Below are 10,003 nucleotides of genomic sequence, written 5' to 3'. Positions count from 1 at the left end.
TTAAAAATAAATACGCCTGTTACGCGCCATCGGCTCACAAGCCACAATTCCGGCGGACGGCAAATGGAAACCCTACACTGCTCTCAGGAAGAAAGGGGCTGTCCCTGATTTCTTTCCCTCTTGGCAGAGATAACCGAGGGAGACAGTAGGCTCTCTGGCCCTGCGCTTTTTTAAAACGGCAAGACAAAAAAGGATCTCGGCTGGCATCTGGGATCCTCCCAAGGGGACGAACGGCCGACTGCCAGGGACCGACATCAAAGGGCCCGCCCCGCCGGGATTCCGGCTCCGGCTGCGGCGCGTTCCCGCGCAGGCGCCAACCGCGCCGCCCCTCCCCCATGGGCCCTGCCCACAGGCCCAACGGCCGCCACGGCCTCGCCCTCGCGCCGGCCCAGGTGGCGGGCGCGCGCGCCGGCCCAGGTGACTCCCGGCCGGTCCCGCCTTTCAGGCGGGAGAAACCATCTCCGTAGGACGGGCGGGGGTGGGGGGGCGGTGGCTGGGACCTGCGACTTCCCACACAGGAAGCGGAAGTCCTGGGAACCGGAAGTGGAGGCATTCTGGGTAATTCGCTGTTTACTTCCTGCGGCTGAGGAATCTGTGGCCCAGTTCTTTGCTGTGCTTTTGTCGGAGAGGATGGCCCTCGAGACGGTGCCGAAGGATCTGCGGCATCTGCGGGCTTGTTTGCTGTGTTCGCTGGTCAAGGTGTCCTTCGGGGAGCTGGTTGTAGGGGCGATGGGGGGAATCAAGGTGGGGGAAAAAAGTGGAACGGGGCTGGGGGATAGCGAAGAGAAAATTAAGTTCCAGGACCCTGGGTTTGGCGGGGCGCAGGGGGATGTGGGAACCTGCTGGAAGGCCATCGTTTAAGTCTGCAGGAACACAGGCAGTCTTTAGATGCATTTGAATCCTTAGCTAGCACACGTGTGATTCTTAACAGACATTCAGTGAACTTCTGTTGAAGTCTAAGGCCACTGAGAGTCAGGTGAGGGTGGGGATCTGCAGCTGAGGGAGTAGTCAGAGAGGATGCCTGTCCCTGAGGAGACTAGGGAAAGAAATAGGTAAAACGCAGTTAGGAACAAGAGAGGGAGGACTGTGAGGGTGTGGGCGGAACTTTAGAAATGGAGCTGTAGGAGTGGTGTGTGGAAAGCCTGATGAGGCAGAGCCAGCATAGGGAGCCTTCTGCTTGACCAGGTAGAAGTATGGAGAGAGCTACTCATTCTTTTGGCCTTGTTTATGCTCACCCCTACCCCTTTCTTTCCCTCTCCCAGACTATAGACCAGTTTGAATATGATGGTTGTGACAATTGTGATGCATATCTTCAGATGAAGGGTAACCGGGAGATGGTATATGACTGCACCAGCTCTTCCTTTGATGGGTAAGCTCCTCTAGGTTCCTTCATTCACTTTTTGGTTACTCCCATCCTACTCCACCCCACCCCATCCAGTAAATGTGAGGCACTTTTGAGATCATGATCCTAGTTGTTCTCAAAGTTATGTTCACAAAGTTCTGTGCTGTCCAGTACAGTAGCCACTAGCATGTTGGGCATTGAGCACTTGAAATGTGGCTAGTCCAAACTGAGTTATGCTCCAGCTGTAAAATATACACTAGATTGACAAGATTTAGAACAAGGAAAAAGAATATAATGTATTTTAACTTTGTTAATATTAATTATATACTCAAGTGATAATCCTTTGGGTATACTGGGTTAAATGAATATGTTATTGAAATTAATTTCACCCTTTTTTCTTTATTTATAAACGTGGCTACTAGAAAATTTTAAATGACTTGTTTATGGTTTTCTTTATTTCTGCTGGACAGTTCTTCATTAGACTGTCAGCGCATTGGTGGTAGGGACTGTGTTTATCTTGTACACACTGATTTGGCACAGGGCCCGGAAGGTGGCAAAAGGCTAAGAAATGTTAAATCCATGAAGATCCTTTCTGAAAATGAAGGTAAGGTAAGGTGTAAGGTACAGTAGTGGTAAATTATTACCTGAAAGCTGATGCTGTTAGGTATGTCCCTTGGTGAGATTGTCCAATGGGGAGAAGGGGAAATGAGAGTAACATAAGTGACCAGGTCTTGGGTTTTTTTTTTCCCCAAGGTAGGAGCCAGAGAATAATATTCTTTGGGGGGATAAGGAGATAACTGTCTTTTGGCTTCTAGGCCAATTAAGGATTTACACACAAGGGTACCTGAGTGGCTTAGCCAGTAAAGTGTCCAATTCTTGATCTCAGGGTAGTGAGATTGAGTCCTTCCCACAGTCCCTGGCAACTATCATTCTACTTTCTTTCTGTATGAATTTCTTGGGTTTTTGTTTTCTTTTAAGATTTTATTTATTTGAGAGAGGACAAGCAGGGAGAGTGGTAGAGGGAGAGGGAGAAGCTGAGCAGGGAGCCCAACATGGAGCTCAATCCCAGGACCCCCAGGATCATGACCTGAGCCAAAGGCAGATGCTTAACCAACTGAGCCCCCCAGGCACCCCTCTTGCTGTATGAATTTGAAATGTACTATGAGCATTTCATATAAGTGGAATCATAACAATATTTGTGTTTTTGTGCCTGGCTCATTTCATTTACTACCATGTCTTCAAGGTTTATCCATATTGTCACATGCGTCTGGAGTTTCCTTTTAAGCTGAATACATTTTATCCACTCATATGTTGATAGACTCTTGGGTTGCTTCTATCTTTTCGCTGTCATGAACAATGCTGCTGTGAACACAGGTTTACAAATATCTGATCAACTCCCTGCTTTCATTTCTTTAGGGTATATATCCAGAAGCGGAATTGCTGAGTCGCTCTGTTTAATATTTAGGGGAACTGCCATAATACTGGTTTCATAGCGGCAGCACCATTTTCTGTTCCCACCAGCAGTGTGCAGGGGTTCCAGTTTCTTTACACCCTTGCCAACGCTTGTTTTTTTTTGTTTGTTTTGTTTTGTTTTTTTGTTTTATGTTTGGTTTTGGTTTTGGTAGTGGCTACCTTCTTGGACATGAAGTGGCATTGTTTTGGTTTTGATTGCTTTTCCCTAATGATTAGTGATGTTAAGCATCTTTGTATGTGCTTTCTGGCCTTTTGTAGATCTTAGAAAAAAGTCTGCTCAAATCCTTTGCCCACTTTGCAAGCAGGTTATTTGACTTTTTATTGTTGAGTTGTAAGAGTTATTTTTTTTTTAAAGATTTTATTTATTTGACAGAGAGAGAGAGAGAGATCACAAGTAGGCAGAGAGGCAGGCAGAGAGAGAGAGGGGAGGAAGCAGGCTCCCTGCTGAGCAGAGAGCCCGATGCGGGGCTCGATCCCAGGACCTGGGATCATGACCTGAGCTGAAGGCAGAGGCCTTCAGTGGCAGAGGCCACCCAGGCGCCCCAGTAAGAGTTATTTTTGTGTATTCTGGTGCGTGTTAGATTTTGGAGAGTGGGTATATCAAAGGCTAAAGGAGCTCAGAGGAGGGCCACATGAACTCAGCTAGAAGCCGAGGAGATACTATGTGAATCAGGCTCTGACATAAAGAAGTACAGGATTTTTGAGGACGTTGAGGCGAGAGAGCATTTTAGAAAAAGCATTCTAAACAAGGGAATGACTTGAGTAGAATCACGGGGTGGGAAAACCAAGCTATGTTTGGAGAATGGTGGGGATTCTGTTGAAGTTAAATCATAAGGTTGGGTGACAGGCACTGTAAGGCTAGAAAGATTGCTTGTGAAGAATAGAAGAGAACATACTGTTGGTCCAGACAACGGCCTGTGGCTACCTCTGGTCAGTCTGCCAGGCCAGGGCAGGTGTTACTCTACTTAACCACCCCAGAGGGTGGCATCCGTTCCACTCCCAGCAGGTGGCTGAGAATGTAGGATATGGATGGGGGGAGGAATGCTCCCCAAATAAGAATGCAAGATTGGTGCCAAAAAGAAGAGGGAATGGTTTGGGTTTTTTGGGGTTTTTTTGTTTTTTTTTTTTAAGATTTTATTTATTTATTTGACAGACGGGGATCACCAGTAGGCAGGCAGAGAGAGAAAGGAAGGGAAGCAGGCTCCCTGCTGAGCAGAGAGCCTGATGTGGGGCTCGATCCCAGGACCCTGGGATCATGACCTGAGCCGAAGGCAGAGGCTTAACCCACTGAGCCACCCAGGCGTCCCGGAATGGTTTTTTTTTTTTTTTAAAGATCTTATTTATTTATTTGACACAGAGAGAAACAGCAAGAGAGGGAACACAAGTGGGGGAGTGGCAGAGGGAGAAGCAGGCTTCCCGGTGAACAGGGAGCCTGATGCAGGGCTTGATCCCAGGACCCTGGGACCATGACCCAAGCCAAAGGCAGATGCTTAATGACACCCACCCAGGTGCCCCGAGGGAATGGTTACTGAGAAGGCAGTTGATAAATGTCAGTATCTATAACAGACCTGTCACAATAGGCAGTCCGAAAGCATTTGATTGAATGAATGACAGAAATGACATAAGGTAACTTCTGAAAGTACCTGGTGTTTACTTGTCAAGCTCAAGTGGCAGCCTACTAGCCCTTATTAAATGGCCTTTCTGTTGCCTGTGGATCAGAGCTATCCTGGGGAGAACGAGTAAGATAAGGAGAGCTAATGCTTATTTAGCACCTACTCTGTGCTAGGTGTTTGTCGTGTATTAACTCAGTATTTGAGTTTCAGTCCACATAATTCTGAGAGAGGTCTCCAAATGTGTCTTAGGCTGTACAGCTCATCAGAGCAGACCTTGGCCAAGTCTAACTTATTTTTGTAACCCCATAAGCATGTTTGTCCTTCACCCTCCCCCTTTGCACTAGGGCCCAGCCCCCTAGTGGTGATGTTGCTTGTAATTGTAACTGGCTTTCTACTTTGTTGTTGTTGTTGTTGTTGTTGTTTTAAAGATTCCATTTATTTATTTGACAGAGATCACAAGTAGGCAGAGAGGCAGGCAGAGAGAGGTGGGGAAGCAGGCTCCCCGCTGAGCAGAGAGCCTAATTCGGGGCTTGATCCCAGGACCCTGGGATCATGACCTGAGCCGAAGGCAGAGGCTTTAACCCACTGAGCCACCCAGGCGCCCCTGGCTTTCTACTTTTAAAGCTGTCCTGTTTCCCAGAGAATCCGGGCTAAGGATGCTTTTGAGCTTGATGAGCTAATCCTTTGGGAATGGCAACTAACCTGTGCTTGGCAGGCCAAGAACCTTTGTCAGTGTCCCCAGCATTAGTAGTCCATTTTCCCTGCTTTCTTTCCCAAGCCAATACTTGGCTTTTTCCTTTGTTTCCTCTCCCAGAACTGTTGCTGGCTGGAAGCAGAGTCAAGTGGACATTTTCCTCCATCTCTCTCTTTTCTAGTAGGAGAGGCTCAGGCTGACTGTTTCTTTTCCTTTCCCAGAATCATTGCAATGATGAGTCCAGAGGACAGTTGGGTCTCAAAGTGGCAGCGAGTCAGTAAGTATCTCCCTTTCTCCTTATCCTGGCCTACTTGTTACTGCTGCCCGCTGGGTCTGGTGGGGGAGCCTTAAATCAGGGGTAAGTAGCGCCACAGAATGAAACAGTTGATGTTGTAGGAAACAGGAGGAAAGTGTCCTATCCCCTGTCACTTAACATCAGAGCCAAAAGAAGTGATTGCTCTTCTCTTGGAGTTGCAGCATTCCTTTCATTTTTAGCTTAAACCTCCATTTGGTCTTTAGACTTAACTCACTCTCACTGCCATCTTTCTTCTTCTCTCATAGGTAACTTTAAGCCAGGTGTGTATGCAGTGTCGGTCACTGGTCGCCTTCCCCAAGGTAATAATAATCATAATAGCAGCCAGTGTTCACTTGCTCCGCCACGCTCTGTGGAGGTCCTTTCTGTGACTACATGCTAGTCCTCATGACTCTGGAGGCAACTGAGGCACAGAGAGGTTAAATAACTTGCCCAAGGTCATCCTGCTAGTAGTGAGCTAGAATGTGAACCCAGGCATTTTGACCCCAGAACCCTTAGTTTTAGTGACTACAGTGTGTAGTCTTTTCCTTCTCATTCTTACCAAGTCATTGCCACACACGTGCCTGGATCTTCAGTGGTAACAAGCCAACCAAGCAGGACTGTTGATGAGCTGTGTAGGAAGGAACTCCATTTTGCTTAGGAACACCTTCCTTCCTTTCTCCCTTTCCTGCCCCCCACCAAAGTGGTAGTAGAGAGACTTTTCTTATCTTCTGGAATATTCCTCCCTCACAGAGCTGTTTCTTTTCCTGCTGCAGGAATCGTGCGAGAGCTAAAAAGTCGAGGAGTGGCCTACAAATCCAGAGACACAGCCATAAAGACCTAGCAAGATACGTGGCTGCCAGCATCTTTGCTCCCTGCCTTCTGCATCCTCTTATTTTTTGTTATGGAACTAAATGGACAGAACTTCAGAGACTTTCCCCCTCCAACTCTGAGACTCAGCAAACCGTTGAGAGAACATGGCATGTGTCTGAGCCATTTTACCTTTGGACTGCTGGTGGGGGTGGGGTGGTTTGAGCTGGTGGATTAACAGAGACTGGCTTGAATGGGGGGTAGGAGACGTGTTTTTTGCCCTTACCCATGAGTAGGACTCTGGGTCAGATGCCAATAAACATGAACCCCTAGGAAAGTTCTTAAACCCATGACAGATGCCTTGTCTCCTCCTTTTTACCTGGGCACAGGAAGAACTCACCTAACTCTGTAAGCACTTTCCTGGAGCAACAGAGGCCCTCCAGCTCCCTGATACCCATCTTTCAGCCTTCCAAAGTTGCAGCCTTTCTAGTGTGCTTCATCGGGTCTTGTTGGAAGGTCTGCTGTCCTGAGTCTGGGCAGCCCCATCAGGCTGGTAGTCCTGGCATCTGGGGGTTGCAGAATTGCTCTAGACCTAGCACAGCAAGTATCTTGAAAGAAAGTCTGAGGCTTCTCAGTATTCTTTGCCTGTTGACCATATTTATTACTACTCTTCCCTCGCCCTTTTTTTCCTTCTTTTTACTGTTCTTACTCTACCTTAGGCCATGACCCTCCCTTGCCCACCTACACACATTCCACTGTGTTTCTTCAGCTGGAGACCTTCAGGTGGCTGCTGGATCTTGGTCCAGTTAGTTTATGCCTTTGTAGGAGCTGGGCCCCTCCCCTGCCCATCTGGCCTAATAGGGGGTTTTGATATCAGGTTGTTGGTCAAGGTGAGTTATTTGTTTTAGAATGAAAAATTTACCAGAAATCTTACTTTAATCTCCACAAAGAATCCTATTGCTATCTATTGATTTCCTAGGTTTCTTGTTCTCCATCTGTAAAACAATAACACCCTGTTTACCTTAGTTTTGTTACTACAAAAACAAAGCAATGTGAAAATTCTGAAACTTAGGTTTTATGAAAAGTAAAATTCATTTACTCTGTTTTTATTAGCTGTTCTTTAATGTATACAGTAAGCACACAGTTAATCAAATAGTGGGAGAAATGCCGAAAATCACTGCTGCAGAATGAGCTCCTGACTCATTAGCGGAGGTGCCTACACTAGGGCTCTGCCCGTAGCCACCTGGTGTTGCTAGTGAGTCAGTGTCTCTTGTTCCCTGCGGCCTGGAGTGTGTGGGAAGGAGAGAGAGGAGCTGATTGTGGGAAGGAGGGAGAGAAGCTGATTCTCCAGTGACACCCCCCCCCCCCCACTGCTCCCACCCCTGTCGTCGTCTGCTCAGAGGCCCTTGCGAAGGCAGCTGAAAGTGGCCCAGGATGCTTAGGTCACTCACAGATCCTCCTCAAACCAGAACTGTTTTGCTGATGCCCTCAAGCTCTGAAGGAGTGGTCCGTTAACCCCAGTTTCAGCTATTTTTAAAGGATTTCTCCAGCCCAGCAAACTGAAAGAGCTCAAGGGGTGGTAGTTTCTATTTAATTTCAGTCTGAAAGGATCCTTGGGAATTAGCCCCACCAGGCCAGCCTTAGGATCTGGAGAGAAGTGGGTTTCAGCAAGAGTGCCTAGGCCATGCAGCCAACACCCAACTTTCACTGGCTTTTCTCAAAAAGTCCCTTGGAAATCCCCAGCTGCTGTCCTGCGTGTCTGACCCGGACGTGGCTGCTCGGTGAGAATGGAAACAGTTGTGGGGAGGGGAGGCAAGAGGAGCTGTACACAAATAACCACACTCAGGCTGCCTCAGCCCCACACTGAGCTGACGACCTAACTGTTAGCCTCGCAGGAAGCGAAAGACACAGGCCCCGAGGATTGTGGGGGAGGGGTGCCCAGTCGGGGGACCGGGTGTCACAGACTTGGTGCCAAGTGGGCTCTGCCTGGAAGCTGCTTCTCAGTTCGCTTTCTTGCTGTTTCTGGTCCTGGAAGCTGCTTATGGTGCTACCCGGCAGCCCAGACAGGCTAGAAGGTGCTAGAGTCCACCCACTGCAGGGAACCCAAAGAAACTGCAAGAGGGACTGCTGGTTCTTAAAGGTTCCCAGGAGGGAGGGGCACTACGCGGACAAGGAGGTCTCAGCTACGGCTGCCCTGCATCACACATCATTGAGGGCCATGCCCTGCTCCTTGGGCCTGTCAGGTTCAGCCCCATTCTGACCACGGAGGTCCCAACCTACCCAGGGTCTTGGTCTCCTGCTCAGTCGTTGGGCTTCCCTACTTCAGAAAGGCAAGGCTCCTCCTCTTTAGTTCCACAATGACAGATGCGAGCCAGGCTAGTGACCAGGCTGCCCTCCTTGTCTGCTTATTCCTTATTCTCTACTTCCCACCAACTACTGCCCGTTGGGTTAAAAAAATAAAAACAGACTCAGTAGCAGTTCATTGCTGAACGTAGCCTCTGTTCCAAGGCAACCGTTGGTGGCTAGGGTCAGAATGAGGGTTGGAACATTCTGGTTTTAGAGGGGAGCTGTTTCGGAAGAGTAACGGGGATGAGCTGGGGGAGAGTAAGCTCAGGCTGGACTCTTTAAGTTTGGCCTATTTCCTCTGGGCATGGCCATGCCCTCTCACTCCAAGCCTGTCTATAACCTGCCATTCAATCCTCACATCCCCTCCCGGACGCCTGATCCTGTGAGTGCGTAAAACAGGTACGTAATGTTGAAGCACAGACTAGTATCTTACTTTGGAAGTCTCCTTCGTGTTTATCAGTAAAACTTTTCATTTAAATGTTTTACTGTTGACAAAAGGGCTTTCATGTCCGTTATCTGATTTGATCTTCACGAAACCCCTATTATCATAGTTAACATCCTTATGTCGTGATGAGGAGACTAAGGGTCAAAGTTAAAGTGACTTGGCCATGATCAAGAAGTAGAGCCTGAACTCAAGAAATGCGTTGCTCACACCCAATTTAGGGCTGCTAACTCCTTCCAACATAGTTCTCCCCACATGCGGTGGACTTGCTCCCTTCATGAGGATTCCACAGAACCAGCATGAGGCATTAGTTCATTATAAGTGAGAGTTACATGTCCCTATACATTGAGTCCCCCGAACACCCCACATCTTACATCTCTAGTCCCCAAATTATCCAAAGAGTGGGAGGCAGTGTGGGGCAAGGGACCAGGGAGGTGACCCTTAGAATTTACTCAAGGACCCCTATGCAGGACATTGGGAAACAGGTCCAGCCCTCCCCCAGTTCCCACCTGGCTGCATCTTCTTTTTTACCCCAGCAGTTCTTAGGTATCTGCTGACCTCTGCCCCATATTCCTCAACCTCTTCTGTTTTTTCCCTACTCACCACCTCCATCTGCAGCCCAATTATGGCCCCTTCACAGTCCACTGAAACAGAGTTGTGATGAAAGGATACGTGCGTATCCAATTAGGGGCATTGCCCCTGCCTCCCAGTCACTTGACTACTCAAACCATTTCCTTTCTACAAAACTGCTTCAGGCAGCAGGATAGTGGTCACCAGTGATGGCTGGGGGGTGGAAAAGGAGACCCAAGGGGATCCTGAGGATAATTATAGTTTTTCTTCATCTGGATGCCAGTTACATAGGTCAGTTCACCTTCTGAAGATTTATTGAGTTATGTACTCAGGATCTGCTCAGTTTTCTTTGCATGCTAACTTCAAACAAAAAGTTCACTTAAGGACACGGCGATCCTATCTTAGGATCAGTGTAAGAAAT

At 48.1% G+C, this 10,003-nt stretch overlaps 1 protein-coding gene across 2 annotated transcripts; it reads left to right on the top strand.

Moving 5' to 3' along the window:
* The first annotated feature begins 528 nt into the window (after nucleotides 1-528).
* On the top strand, nucleotides 529-6,574 carry SUPT4H1 (SPT4 homolog, DSIF elongation factor subunit). 2 transcript variants are annotated; one of them, XM_047707389.1, is made up of 5 exons: nucleotides 529-744; nucleotides 1,263-1,369; nucleotides 5,344-5,399; nucleotides 5,684-5,737; nucleotides 6,191-6,574. In XM_047707389.1, the coding sequence occupies exons 1-5, from the start codon at nucleotides 631-633 to the stop codon at nucleotides 6,256-6,258; spliced, it is 399 nt and encodes a 132-aa protein (XP_047563345.1). In that variant the 5' UTR covers nucleotides 529-630; the 3' UTR covers nucleotides 6,259-6,574. The 2 variants fall into 2 exon arrangements, with proteins under 2 accessions (XP_047563345.1, XP_047563346.1); XM_047707390.1 differs by having other exon boundaries at nucleotides 542-699.
* Nucleotides 6,575-10,003: the final 3,429 nt, after the last annotated feature.

The sequence above is a fragment of the Lutra lutra genome, chromosome 16, assembly GCF_902655055.1.
Source record: "Lutra lutra chromosome 16, mLutLut1.2, whole genome shotgun sequence".
In the NCBI taxonomy this organism is placed as follows: Eukaryota; Metazoa; Chordata; class Mammalia; order Carnivora; family Mustelidae; genus Lutra; species Lutra lutra.
The sequence above is the reverse complement of the archived record's forward strand: the minus strand, read 5'-3'. Positions and strand labels throughout refer to the sequence as shown.

Coding starts and splice junctions, on each gene's coding strand:
- SUPT4H1 (XM_047707389.1), top strand. CDS start 631: ATGGCCCTCGAGACGGTGCCGAAGGATCTGCGGCATCTGCGGGCTTGT. Junction 1,370..5,343: donor ACCAGCTCTTCCTTTGATGG/GTAAGCTCCTCT, acceptor TTCCTTTCCCAG/AATCATTGCAATGATGAGTC. Junction 5,738..6,190: donor CACTGGTCGCCTTCCCCAAG/GTAATAATAATC, acceptor TTCCTGCTGCAG/GAATCGTGCGAGAGCTAAAA.